Genomic DNA, 15,302 nt, shown 5'->3' on the forward strand with positions numbered 1-15,302 from the left:
ATGTTCATTAAATTGAGAGCATATGGAATCTGAAGCTGCCTTTAGGTTTTTTTATGTAGCTCTTTATGCAATAAGCACCATATCAAGACAAAACCCTTGAAATGGGCCTGAGGCCTGTCTGCACTTCTTAAGGTATAGAAAATACAATATAAAATAATTAATTGAATTGTCATCTGTATGAACGGTTCTTGCTCTTTGCACCCTATAATTCCCAACCTCTTTCTCCCCATTCCCCTCACCACATTTTCCCCCCTTTTTTTTTTTCTAAACAGCAATTAATCTCATTTTTAGTCCAATTTCCAGCCCTCTGCTAGTGTCAGAGCGAGTCCCCTGTTTTGTTCCTATTTGGCTTGGTTCCTCTGCATAGTCATTAAGGGCCCAATTAATGTCACCCTTTAGCTGAAGAGTGCTCATTTTTATTGGGGAGCTGACAGTCACCGCCATGAGTGCCGCAGTGTAATATGCATTAATTGCCCCGTAACACTGGTAATTACCAGTTCTTCAAGCCTCTCAGTAAACTGTCATGCCCAGACACGACTGCTTTGAAATAGATTACTCATTAGGGGGACCTGCCCTGTTTTCCAATGGGGGCTCACTGGGTTGGCATAAAGACGAAAAAAATCTGGTGCTTGAACAAATAGTTGCCAAGAGCAATTTCCTATTACAACTTCCCGGTGAAGGCTTTTCTCTCTTTCTTTCTGTTTTTTTTTTTTTCCTTGGATGGTTTTCCAGCCGTCACTTGAGTTAAGGATCAGAAGTAGAGTTAAAGGTCCATCACAGATCTTGCTGATAGCAGTTGGTTTGTCTTCATGTCCCAGTTTGACTCCTTGAATGAAAATGTGCCTTGGGATTTCACCATTCAGATCACTGCCTTGTTTTAACTTTGTTACATTTGTATTTTGTTCATTTCTTTTCTTGCCTTACATTTAAAGAAAAAAATGCCCCGAATGCCCCGAGACCAGTGCTGCATCGAAAATGTCAGAGTTTTGCTTGACGGGGGGCATTTCAAGGCCTCTGCACATAAGATCAAGGCAGTGTTGATGTGAAGTTCTTGTTCAAATATTGATGCTAACTTTGCACAACGCTCATGTTTGCAAACCGTGGAATCTCCGTTTTAAACATAAGCTTGTGCTTCACAGCCCCTTCAACATGTTCCACGTCCCTGCAGAAACTTGTATTGATAGAGAATGCAAATAGATAAAGAAACGTATAGAGGACAAAAGGCGAGGATGCAGTGTGGGTGCCACCTTTGCTCAGCGATAAGATATTATAAAGGAGAGACCAAATCAAACAGCGTTAGCTAGCACACATCCTCTGCACAGAAAGGTGTTGGCCTGTTTAGTCACACTTCAAATAATATTTAGATTTCACCACAGCCTTGTAAATGCTCCGAGTGTGCTGGGCCGATTCCTCTCTGGTACCTTTCCTTTTTTGTCAAAAGTACTTTTGTGTCATTATCCATTTACCACAGCAAGGAAAAGAACAGAATTTGAAGACCAGGGAAAATCCTCACATACACACACAGATGGAAAACACACGCAGCATGTGCACACCGAGCCTCACAAAGGTGCTGCTTTTGTTTTATCTCCCTTATAGCACCTGCTTCAGGCAATCTGCTCCCACTCGTCTCAAATGAATTTTGTCACGGCCTTTCAGATTCTCAGTCGGCGATGTGCTAATGAAAGGAGATGGTACAATTTGAACTGACCAGGTAGCAGCCAGCAGTGCACAGCTGAGAGCAAAGGATGGGGACACACCCCTCTTTGAAACAAAAGACAAGTCAACCGTCCACTGATATACCCATTACCCTTCTCATTAATACCCTGCAGACCTTGGTGTGTGAGCGTGTGTACTTTGGTGCGCTTGTGCGTGCATTTATCTGTTTGCGTTGGTTGAACACTTATCGAATTGTTTATGACAGGCCTAATTGGGCTAATTGAAGACATTAAGATTACCTGTCAGCTGTGTGTATCCAGTCTCCCTATCTGTCTGACAACTTCTGACAAGTGAGGGACCCCGTAGCATCCGTGATGATGGAGCATTCCCGGGCCATAATAGGGACAATAGGGGCCTCTCTAATTTGATGTGGGCAGCATTAGCTGTGACTATCCTTTGTGTGTTTGTGTGTGTGTGTGTGTTAAGTATAAGTGAGAGTTAGCTAGGGTAATGGAGTCCCCTTTGGCAATGTGACAAAACGATGAGGTAGTCTGAGGGAAAGAGTGAAAGGGGTCTTCGAGTGTTTAAGGACATGAGAAGGAAGGTGCTTGAGGGTGACGGCCTTCAGACTGACAAGAGACGAGCACTGACATCTGAGTGTCTGTCTGATTGTGGACCATTACCAGTACTGCTATATCAGGGATACCCATACTTTTTGACATGGCAAATGATCAAAATAGGTCTTGAAGTTCCACTTTGGTCTGATCTAAGGTCTGCCATTGTCATAACATAAACAGGTTTATAAGAAAAACCATACACAGAAGTATTTAGTTGATAAGTTTTGATTTTCATAACATTAAATTAAACCCAGACTAAAGACTCAGTTGAATGGTCCTTTTCGTCCTCCTGAATTTTTATTTTAAGGTGAGCGGAGCACAGTCCTATCTTCTGAGTCTTAAGGAATGTGCCTGTGCATATCTGTATCAGCTCACCCTCCCTCCTTTTTTCCTCCTCACTCGCCTCTCCTGTGTGGCCATTCTGTGGGGCTTTGCAGTGTCATCGCTATGACAGATCAACGCTGTCAGCCCAAGAGATCCCTCTGTTTGTTTGTTCTTCTCCAAAAGGGGTTAAACTGTCAAGTTGACAACTCACAAGACCCTTAGACTGCCCTACTGCCTCTCCTCGTCTCCCTCCCTCCCATCCACATTCATCCCCAAATGAGTGAAAATCAATACCAGATTGCCTGAGGACCACTGTTTGGTGTGGGCTTGACCCCTAGATGTCCCCCACTCTGCTTCTTTCATTACATGTAGCCCAGTATTTAACTTCCATCCTGATCCCTTGCCTAATTAGTTTCGATAAGCTCAGAGTCTCTCTTTCCCTCCCTCCTTCTCTGTATCTCTCTGTCCTACTCTTACAATTGCATTCACACACAAACACAGCAAACGCATGGACTTTTTGCTTTCTTTCACTTTGAAGGGACACTGTGGGCTGGGAGTAATAAAAAGACAAATCCCGACAGGCACACAGAAGCCCTAAGCTATTCTTGAGCTAGGATTATTGTTTTGTTTGCTTAGCAAATTTTTTAAAACTACAGTGAAATTAGATTTGCACCCCAGATTGTCAGTAAAAACACTGGGGATATCCTGTGTTGTCCAAAACTAATGGCACTCTGCTGTGTTGGGCCTGTTGGTTAGTCCTGTGGTTTTCAGAAGGCCTCGTTGATATCGCGTAGCTCTGTTTAGGCATTTTACAAAGCAGCTATTGATATTGTGTGGAAAATGCAACTTCACCTTTAGAATTCCCTAATAATAACCTTAACCTTGATAAGTGATGCAAGCAGGTATCCAGTGGTTTTTCTGCAGGAGGTATATCTGTGTGTATTTGTATATTTACCACCCAGATGTCCAGGTGCCGCCACTGTGCCGGCTGGCCCGTGGAACACTGACAAGCCCCAACAACATGTCGGCCCCCCCTGCTTTACTCCCCCCAGGGGCTAAAATTACCCTCAGGAATGTAAACAGACTGCCGAGTAAGCACGCAGATTTCTGTGGCCCTTCGCCTGCATCCCTCTCCACACTTGCCCCCCTAAAGTGGGACAGTTCCATTTTGGACACAGAAGCCAAGGTTGATGCGGAGGCTACGGTAACCTGGCGCTGGCTGGTTTGCTACAGTAGTTTTCTGATTGAGTAACAGGACAGCGATAATCATTTTTCCTAACTGCAAATATTTTTTGTAACACCTGAAAGACAAATCTACTTTTTTCCCACCCTTGTACTCCTCATATCTCCTTTCCCCCCATTTCATTTTAGCAGACAGATAGGCATTCACACCAATTCATTAGGTGTGTGGGGTCGCTGTAAGCAGGAGTTTGGGTGAAGAAGTTCACTGGGCTGGGCGCTGACATGTTGATTTAGTGGTGGTAACACGACTGCACTTCCAAAGGTGCTGACTTGGACGAAAGCCAGGCCTCTTTCTCTCACAGGGAGACATTAGAGACCACACTCTAATTTTGGGGCAGGGTTGTACTCATGGACGCAGAGGCCAAGAGGCCTACACAACAAACATTCACACCTGCCTTTCCATGACTTTTGATTCACTGAACTGGTACCAGAACGTACAATGAAGTACTTATTCTTGAACCTGATGGAGACCTTGTGCCAATGGATAGCATGGCTTTTTCAGAATGGAAGAACAATGAGGAGCAGCCATAAGAATTTACAAAGTCTCATTTAAAAAATATACTTGTGGCTTAAATATTACATATTTCATGCAACTTGTTTGTGTTTCTGTGGTTTTAAGTACAGTTGCATGTGGATATTAAATGTTTTATTTCAACAGCTTATGTCGATTAAAAAACAGCTGAGTGCATGGCACACATCCCATGACCTCATATGCAAACATGATATCCATAAGTACACACGCATGACATTATTCCTCCGCTGGATGCATTAGATGTGCCGGCGCTCGTTCAGACTGATGCTGCCCTAGCAAGGGTGGATAGGGTTACAGTACAAAATGTTGTTGATTAGGGGCTGTGCTTGTAGTGGGGGATCATCCTAAATTGAAGACACATTAGCCACAGGGGTTAAAGGTAGGATTAGGTCCAGATCTGTGTGGCTTAAGGAGCAATGGTCAAAAAAAAAAAAAATGCCTGTCCCAATGCTTGTCTTTGACTGTTTCCCCAGGGACAGGTGGCAATTATCGGCCAGGGCTGCTGGGAGTTCACAATAACAGGTTAAAGGAGCATGTATCCCCTTGACAATGTGGTTTTCTCTGTCTGCACAGCCTCCCAGCCCCCAGCCTTCTTGCCCACTACCATGGGGAGCTTCTTGTCTCTAGGCAGAACTCATAGACACGAGGACTCATCAAAGGCCTGAGGGGCTTTCGGCTGATCTCCAAATTAGCACTATGGTCAATGTTTAGTTTTTAGAACTTGGAGCATTATCTAAAAAAAGGGAAAACCTCAGATGTTTATTTTTTTTTAAATCATATTTTTACTTAGATTATCTTAAACATGTATAGGAACTTGATTAAAACCGATAACAAACAAAATACTGGCACTCACTGATAAGTATACCCTTTGTTAAAAGGTAAAACAGACTTATTCTAGCTATAAGCCGGCATCAGCTTTACTGGTATTACAGATGACAGCTTGTACCTGAAACTATATATACTTAATGTTTGCTAAAACATTAAGTATATTCATCCGCGAGCGTCGCTATTTTGTTTGTTCTTATAACTACATTTTGAAATGTGTTTACATAAATCAAGATTCCCAGACAAAATTACTACCCTCTCAAGATTTCAGTTCAATATGGTAGAGACACTATGTGCTGTCATCACCATGAAAGAATTCATTAATATCAGCATTAACTGTTAATGAATATCCACTCAGTGTGTCATAACTGAAGAGATCAAGCCATTTTCATGATGTACAGTGTCATTAAGGAGTGTGAGGAGTCGATATCTGCGAACAAAAAAAAAAAAAAAGATCAGGTGTGCTCCTAGTTCCTGGACGTTAACCCTTTAAAAGCCAGAAAGGCCGAGACGGACATTTCTTTTTCTTGCATTTATGTTAACAAGCCTGTTCAAAACAATCCTTTTTGCAAAACACTAACACACAGGACACTTTTGTCTGAAGGACAAGTTTTGGGTTTTTTTATGATTATGGTGCCACCACAGAGCTGTCGTCATTAGGCCGCTTTGTTGTATGTAGTGTACTCTGTGCTGCTTGGGCCAAATTCTGAACACTGGAAAGACAAAGCTAGAGCCAGACCACACCTTGTTTAGTTTTTCTTCACATCCAATACAGACCAGAGTGTGTCAGAGCGTGTTGGACCGTGACACCGTAGATCTGAGAGGGAACCCGCACACATTACACACACAGTGCACACTTGTTTCTCAGATATGTGTTGCTAATGTGGTAGGCGACATGCTCAGTTAAGGGACTTAACGAGTTCAAAACACTGATTAAGTCTCCTCCCTTCAGCTGGAGGATGTTTTGGAAGCATGATATTGAGCGAATGGTTTTTAACTGGGACCAAATGTAATTAAGTCGGATATCTGTAAGTTACTATTGAGCCAGCAAATAAATATAAGGTTAATGCTTATTTGCTCATTCACATAATCATGTGTTAGTCAAGGTATCAGTCAGATGTCAGATTGTGTATCTGTACGGTGATAAGGTTTTGGTTATTGTGAGAAAGTGGTTGAAGTGATAGGAGCTTGTGGGAAATTTGAAGCCAGAAAGTGATAACTGATCAAATAATTAACGAGAGAAAAAAAACATTTTACAATTATGGATGCATATGTTTAAAAATAAGCAGTTTTCTCTATTTATCATATAGAAAAAGGTCTAACCTTAGTTTTTTATGTGTACGAATCTGTCCAGAATCTTTAAATTCCCAAATTCTTTGCAGTATTACACATTGTTCTGGAATTGCTGAACCATTTGTCCATATAATCTTTTAGTAGCTTTATTGGTGAATTGAAAATATAAAATATTAGTATATTATTTTGCCTATTTTACATTTATAGTTAATGAGCACAAAGTTCACCTTTTGCATTTGTAGGACGGGACTGAAATGTTGCTAAAGCTGAATCGGGTTGACCATCAACTAATTTTGTGATCCCTTAAAGGGCTCGGGCTACATCCTGCTCCAGAAGTGGTTGCTGTGTTTACCAAGTAAAGCTCTGGAATCCTCTTGTCTCTGTTTTGGTATTGTTATCTTGCATTAGTGAGCATAAATTAGCTCCTACTGCAACATAAAACTGACAACACACTGAGTCGACCTGACCTCCCACATCTCTCATACTCTCATACTTACACATTCCACCTCCACACCTCTAGCTTAAAAACTACATATGCATATGAATATGACATGCTCTTCACTGGTGGCAAAGATTAACCGCATTCTTCTCTGTTTCTCCTTAATTACGACGCTTGCGTAGGTTTGGGTGATAATAATGTACAATCGTGTACTGCGGTTGCTTTGTAATTGTGTTTTGAGTACCTAAGTTGAATTAAGTTTTTTTCACCGCTCACTGGGACAAAGTAGGGGGTGGAGAAAGTAAAAAAAAAACAATGTTTTCTATTCTTAGCTATGGTCATGTTAATAACTTGTCTGTGGGAGGTTAACTCTTCCATTCAGTTCCTGTTATTTATGGACAGTCGGATGTATATTTTGTAGCAAGGGATTATTTACCTCCCTGTTCGAGGACGCCCCTCTGGGTAGAACCAGCCTTAAAATATCCTACTTGTGCACAGCAGTTTTACTTGTCAGGGGTGTCTTCATCATCAGTCTGGCTGAATTGCAGCAAAATGCACTACAAAGTCATTAAAATACACAAGCTGGGTACAGTATTCATGCAAAACTGTATCACCTGCTGACATGCAGGCTCTGGGTCACTGCCGTCCCTGTAAATTTTTTCGCAAATAATAACACATCACAACACCAGTATCTAACCCTTTTTTGTTTTTGTTTTTATAAAGAAAACTCTTATAACTCTTTGATAGGTGGACATCTATCAAAGGGATCTCAAAAGAATAGTCTTACTTTTACACATTTATTCTCTGTCTTTTACTACATACGCAGTTCGTCAGACTTCAACACAGACATTTTTATGCCTCTGTACTTCTCTCACAATCAGTCTGAATGCTTTTTGTCTTAAAAGAAGTTGAGCGGGTTCCATTACGACATTTGGGAAAACTGAGAAAAGACTGACTAACACTAATGTTTGACAGTGCTTTAGCTGCCTACCTTGTGACCTGATGTATGGATGCTGAAAACAAAGAGGTCTTTGTGGAGAGACCTCAGAGACATAGACTTCACCCTCAGGTGAAGGCTTGCACTGTCTAAATCATTGCTGGGGTGTTTGTTTAAAGTGGACCTGTGCGGTGTGTAAAATGAAGTGAGGGCATTTTAAAGTCGAGCATAAATTCATCTCAATTTTATTGATAATTCGTCATGTCATGTAATGTACTTTTGGAAAAAGTGATTGAACCCGAGTTGTGCTTGAAGCTTCTTCTTTTTTTTCCACCAAATGTAGCAAAGGAAGTTAACCTTGATCTGCGTGTTGAGCAGAAATGTTCAACTCAGAGATTTTTGAAAAGGTTACACTGCCTGACCTCCCATGCATGGATTACGGGCTTTCAGCCATGCTTTCATTTCCCCCAAAATGAGAAAAGCAAGAACTAAAATCAAGAAATAAGTCTGCAAATTATTTGAAGGGTAGAGTTGGTATATTTTTACGCATGTGTTTATGATTCAGACGTTCCGTATTGCTGGCTTCATGGCATGTTGTGTGTGCACAGGCAGATACTAATAACACTCCCTCTTCTCCATTCATGTTTTTTTTTTCTATTTCTTACTGCATCGTTCTCATTAAGCTGTTGTAGTAAGCTGCTTGGCACCTGCTTTAAAATGCGACCACCAGCAGCTCATTAACACTAACGAAAGCACGGCTGGCAGCCCGCAATCCACGCCCAGGCTCGTCAAGTGGCCCTCTTGCTGAAATTAGCTACATTTCACAAACAATTTCACCAACTCGTTACATAGCGAGGTGTTTATTGGAAGATGGTTGACTCTGACTTCGAGGTGGTGTGCGTAATAAGCACATGCCAGGTTAAAATGAGCCAGCCCACATAATAAACCATAATTTGCCTACAAATTTAAACTGAACTTCCACTCACTTCCTCCGGCGTTCCAACACACAAACTTCAGAGGAATTTTATATATATATATGCTGTAGTAGTGCCTAAAGCACCCTGCTGTGTATTTTTACTTGCTTTCTACTTAGTTTTTGACTTTTTCACAAAATCATGCTGGAACCATTAGACTTAGTCTTGACCCCCTGACCATTCCCTTCCCCCTTCAGTGTTATTGTTATTATTCCCAGTCCAAGATTTTTACCTCAACGTCCCAGTAGTATTGACTTGTATTAATCCTGAGAAGGATTCAAACTCCATTTATTTTCTTTACGGTATGGAAAGGCCTTGGTGACATGGCTCCCCAGTGTTTATAATTTTGCTTGTTTCAATTTGTACTCAGCCTCCCTTGACAGACCTGGGACATGATGAATCGTGCACGGCTGCCTTATCTGTTGATGTACAGTTTTAACCTTTTCAGAAGGTTGCCTCTTTCCAGTGTGTGCCGACCAGTCTGCCCGTTCTACGCTTCTCACCCTCCCCAAACACACGCATACATCCAGAACGCAGGAAATACAAAGAGAACGGCGGCAGAATAAAAAGAAGCACATAAGCCCTTTTCTGAAGCCACCTAATGTAAATGTTTAGGTTTTGTTTCCAAAACATTTCCATATTAAGAGTTGACAGCCATGTGCAGCAGTGGAGCGTGGAAATGGCGAGAATTTGAGGGTTTGAGTTTTGTGCAGTGTTGAGAGGGTGAGCTACGTGTGTGACACTGTGGTGAACTTAGAGCGTGCATCTGCAGGCTTTCTTCGGGGCTGTTGGCTTTGGCCTGTTTGCTCACAGATACAGCACCGTAAATCATGCGCTGTAAAACGCAGAATGCAGGGATGGGGTGTAGGAGCATGTACACTACTGCGAGGGCCGCTTAGAAGGAGGTGCACATATCTTCATGTACATGCGTCTGTCTGCACACGGGAACTGTATGTAGCATGCGCACTGCCTCGAGACCAGTCATTATAACAAGACATATGTAACAGCTGGCAAAAGAACAAAGGCTGAGAATTTATTATTTCTGTGGTCACAATGCAATCTGTGTGTTTACAGTAAATTCTTAAATTGCAAACTAAAGATTTCTGTAAATACAGCATCTATAATAGTTCTTATAATCTAACCAAAATGTCAAAAAATTTTATGAACTTTACCTTGAAGCTGAACTTGTACTGCTCTCTGTGGCCCTTTAGCTAGCTTCCTGTCTTGGCCTCCAGAGGCCCTACAACAGCGTTAACTGTCCAAGGATGAAGAGCAGTACTGTCAGCCCCCTGAATCTGCTCTAGCATCTAGCAGCTACAATGCTCTCCACTCAAGAGTTCAACTGTGACACGTCTTTATGCGTGGCAGCTAAGGTTCAAAGAAGAGAGGGGCCACTGGTGGCTCTTTGGGGGTTAATAAATATCTTGAAAGCTGCTTTATTTCCTTTTTGAAAAGAAATAATGAAATGTAGTTGCACATTCCAAGTGACCAAGTGACAGTTGCTACAGGTTCTACAAGGAAATCAACAAAAACATCCTATATCTAAACACTCCTAATTTGAGCTCACATTTGCTTGGAAAGTCAATCTTTATTGCCGCAGTGCAGATCGCTTTCCCCCTCAAAATGAAGGTAAATGAAACAGCTGGACGCTGTTTGACTAGCTAACCTTAACCACCATATGCAGTGTGTTGAACTCTGCATGCTCTCTTATGCGCCAAAGGCTTCTGATGTCAGGATCCGGAGGCCGTGGTGTAGTGCTTTGTTATTTCATAGATTATTGTTATTTCACTGCCATTGTAATGTGATTGAGTGTGTATCACCCTGTCAGAAAGATCTTTATCTTCCTGGCGGTGTTTTTGTTTGATTCAGCACAAGTTTCCTGGATGTGATCAAAGGAAAAATACCTACGCCATCTTATCGCTCATAGATCCATCTCACTAGTGTCCCATCTTTCTATCTCTTTACTAACCTATTCCTGATGTTTTCTGTATTTCCTATCCAAAGTCAATAGCATTTTCAGGTATGAATTTGAAAGTCTATCTCAGTATTTGCACACTGAGAACTCTTGAAAACAGCAGCGGTAATGTACTAACAGTCTGTTTTGTTTTTGTGCACTACAGGTTTGGTCCAGGCCTTGTGATCTACTGGTATGGCTTTATTGGAGAGCTGGATTGCCAGAGAGACAGAGGTATCCTACTCAAAGACTGCTTCCCTACAGACATTGTCACCCTGTGCCATGCCACGCAACAAGACCGATCACCTGAGAGCCAGAATAAAGACAAAGAATGAGAAAAGATCAGAAGCAAGAATAAAACCAAAGTACAGATGAAAGAATGAATGGGAGGAAAGAGGGATGACAACAAGGAGGTGGGAAGGGTACGAACACTGAACTTTGCAGGGGTGGATACCTAGATCCGGAAGCAATTTGGCTTTCCTGCAGTGTGAGACTACTGGCAAAAAATCTGCCCTGAACTTCACCTGACCCTCATTCTCTCTCTCGCTCTCTCTCTCCCTTTCTTCCTCTCATTCACTGCTCCAAAGCGGCCGCATGTAAACGCACACCAGCATTCTCTATATATCTGACGTCACTCATAGTCATACCTGTAAATGAAAAACATGATCTGGGAGGCTGTTCTGGTCGTGGTCAACACCTGGCCCTTGGATGGCCTCTTGCACTGGAGGCTACGGTGCAAGCCAGGGCCGAAGCAGGACATAAGGCCCTTCCTTATCACGCTCAGGCCCTGGCCTTTGTCACTCCTTCCTCCTCCGTTCCATAGGCAGATAAGAGAGGTGCGGTCTAGGGGCTGGGTGACGCCTGTCTCTCACCTGCGTCACTCAGTGCCCTCTCAGTCACTCTCCAGCGGGATAAACAGGATAGTTTCTGATTAAGGCTGGCCCCTCAGTGACCCTTTTCACATTTTAAAAACTTTTTTTTTTGTTAGCACATATGCTTGACAGAACTGTTCATGCTGCTGTCAGTGTTTATTTCTTAACTGCGCAACTACAATTCAAATTCAAAGTTCCACTAACCTAATTAAGCGCAAATTTTAATACAATTACAAAAAAGGAATTCTTTTTTTTCTTTTCTTTTTTTTTACATTTGTTGGCTTCATGTTTACTGTAGAGTTAAAGTTATTGATAGAATTTCCAATAGCAATGATCAAAATTGAATAATTTTCTATTTTTTTAAGTTGAATATATTAATAATTTTTCACTGCATAATGTCATAAAATAATGAGCATAGCCGTGACAGTTTGCCTAAAGCAAAGCCATATTGAAACTGGGAGTAATGTGGTAGCCTAACAGTATTCACTTTAAAAGGATATAAAATAAGTGAAGAGCTTATCCTCGCATTTGTGAACCTACGTTTGCTTGACCAGTGTGTTTACTTAAAATATCAAAACCAGGAGCTTTTTTACTTGTTTCACAGTAATAAAAAATAAATAAAAAGAAAAGACTATTAGAATCAGCATTTGTTACATTCTGTCCCACATTTAACCTGTAACAATTTAAAGTAAAACTACTGTACTTGCATGTTATTTTGTACATGTAAATATTAATAAATGTGTTGTGTAAACTATTTTTAATATGTTCCCACGTTACTGTCAAAATCATAAACTTTATATATCAGGCACGTTTAGGCAAGTGAGGTAAAAGACAGGTACGTAGAATTACCATGTAAAGGTAAGTGACTGTCTAGTAGTCGTCTATCGCACATCTTTATAACCGTGGTACATTTTATGAGTGGATACTAATGGAAGAAACACAGCCGGGCTAGGAGAACCAGAAGTGAACATAAAGTTGAGTGATGGCTTTAGAGGCAGATATGCACTGCCTATAGGGGATCCCTGTCCTGCTCCTTTCTTTATGGCACACAAAACGATAAGAGGAAAGAAAGTGAAAGGGTGAAGAACCTGCTGTCACCTCAGAAAGTACACTCACAAAGAACAATTTTTTTTCATAGTGTGCTTTCAAACTGCAGGCTTCACGTGTTCTTGTGCATAGAAATGAGTCAAAACAGACCTCAGGTGCAAAGTTAGTGGAAAGCTTTTGTCTTCAGTCTATTAATCACCAAATCCGACCGCCTCCTTTTCTGTTATTTAAGACAACTTCCCCATATGAAACAAAAATATGTGTTCCTATGTTTGGCCTGCATTTATGCACTGTTCAAACAGTTGGAGAGATATGGTATGTGGGGGTTAAATACCATTAAAGTGCTGCTTGATTTGTTACCCTTAAACCTCTAACCTTAAGCCGACTCCCTATCTAGGCCCTGATCCCCTCCATGAGGAGGCCACTGGGTCACCACTGGGTCGCCAGGCGTCCATGGCTTCCTCTGTGCCCCCCCGCCTCTCTGCACACTGTGGTACAAAACAACTGTCCCCATGTGTCCAGTTAAACTCGGCGCGAATGCCTGGTCATGGTATGCTTAGACATCACTTTATGGCTCCTGTTGGACAAAAAAAACAGAGCTATTTTACTCGGGGAGGGAAAATTCTCCATTCAATAAGAGCAGAAAAAAAATGGAAAAGAGCAGATTCAGTTCCTCTCAAGTTTCAAGCCTTCCTGCCATTGTTTTCCAAGGTGGTTGTTGCACAAAAGAGTAGCCAGGGTCAGCTCCTATAAATTAGGTTCTGCACACAATGTGCACTAAATAAAGCTTTTTTTTAAACGGACTTCAAAGGCGAGCCACGGCATCAGTGTTAGGTGACCAGATTTCCATGATGTGAGTGCAAATATAGAAAAACTAGTTTCCATCTGATGATTTTTAAGAGCCAGACGTCTATATTTTGTGTTTTCTCTCCCACCCCTGTTAGAGTCATTGTTCCTGTCACAACAATGGGGCACTCGAGTGCTCTCCAAATAAGGCCAGTTTGGAGAGGTCACTTCCAGGGGCTGGTAACACCCGTGTTCTGGAGAAATTTGATCCTCAAGTGGCATACAGCAAAAACAAAACTACACATTCTTTATTTTTTCACTGGAAAAAAAAAACCATTAACAATATATAGATTATTCAAAAAGTTGTTCATGATTTGTAAGTTTCCAAATTTTCTTAAAATTAAAATTTATAGTTACTAGTTACTTATTTATTTGGGGAGGGGGTGGGGGGTCTCTTCTCCCTGTACTCCAAGGTAAGGTAATACAAAGTTTTCAAAGGAATTTGTTAATTTGTGAAAATAAAAGACAAAAATACTCCATTAGCATAGTAAACTGGAACTGTAATACATCCAGCCTCTATGAGGGGTCTTTGAGATGCTCCTAAACCTGACTGGAAACCACCTATGCCTCACAGAACTCCAATTCACCAAAATGAAAAGCACACCTGTTTATATAAAGTCCCCCAGTTGACTGTGTGTGTCAGAGTGAGAGCCAAGTGATCCAAAGAATTATCAATGGGGTGATACATTCTAAAGTGTGTAGAGCAATTTGCCATAGAAATATTTGACATGACTATGTCAAGTGCCCAGGAGCTCGGTGGAAGAAGTTTGTAACCACCAACAGTCTCCCCAGACCTTTCCACCCATTTGCTTTTTGAAGATGGGAGTAGCTTAGTGCAGAACAGCTCTCAGTGCAGCACTTTATCAATTATGGCTTTGTGGTAGAGTGGCATGATGAAATCCATGCTTCACTAAAAGACACATGACAGCCCACTGGGAGTTTTCTAAAAGATAATCACCAGGATGAGATTCTGCATATGAATATGTAGAATCTGTAGGTAAAAGTCAAGCAGTTCAGGAAGTGTTGTGGTAGTCCAGGGGCTATTGACTAGACACATTTGAGCAGGTTTTGCTTTCAAAGAGGCTAGTGGTCCATGTGAAAAGTAAAAGGGTCAGCATTTGTAACAATTCATGCAAAAACCATCAGTTGTTTATACTGGTATTGCTTGTTTTTTGCATTTCTAAACAGTGATCAAAGGATAAAAACATTTCCCTCAGAGGCTAAGCCAGCACACTTTGTGTTCCCAGATTTGCCAAAAGGCATTTCGACTTCCAGACCATGAAAAAAATTTTGATCTATCTGTTCTCAGTTCTCAATGGCATAGAGGAGACAGGCCACTGAGCATAACCTCATTAATATCATCTTACAGTCAAACACAGTAGTGGTGGAATTGTGCTATGAGCGACTAGTCACGATAGAGGGAAACTATATATAGCTATATATAGTTATAAAATATATAGCTCGATCTCGAGTGCTCAGGATCTCAGGTTACCAAAGGTTTCATTTCAAGAAGATGACCCAAAGCATAGCACAGAGAAAAACACAGCAGTGGTTTTGGGAAAACTGTGTGAAGTCTGCACCTGAACCCCAAAGGAGCATTAATAGACCTGGAAATGGCTGCATAACAGCACTCCCAACCCAACATAATTGACTTTAAACAATACTGTCAAGAAAGGGAGAAAAGAGATTCCAAGTTTGTAGGATCTTTCCCACGAAGAATGGTGGCTGCAGTTGCTTCCAGTGG

General features: G+C 41.5%; 1 protein-coding gene across 2 annotated transcripts in view; it reads left to right on the plus strand.

The window, feature by feature from the left end:
- cdin1 (CDAN1 interacting nuclease 1) overlaps nucleotides 1–12,419 on the plus strand; it is a 52,094-nt gene extending 39,675 nt beyond the window's left edge. For both annotated transcript variants that reach the window (XM_084914436.1, XM_084914437.1), the window contains exon 12: nucleotides 10,960–12,419. In XM_084914436.1, the coding sequence (XP_084770562.1) occupies nucleotides 10,960–11,128 (169 nt within the window). In that variant the 3' untranslated portion in view covers nucleotides 11,129–12,419. The remainder of the gene's footprint in view (nucleotides 1–10,959) is intronic.
- Nucleotides 12,420–15,302: the final 2,883 nt, after the last annotated feature.

The sequence above is a fragment of the Perissodus microlepis genome, chromosome 19 (assembly GCF_051167445.1).
Source record: "Perissodus microlepis isolate ML-2025 ecotype Zambia chromosome 19, ASM5116744v1, whole genome shotgun sequence".
Classification (NCBI taxonomy): Eukaryota; Metazoa; Chordata; class Actinopteri; order Cichliformes; family Cichlidae; genus Perissodus; species Perissodus microlepis.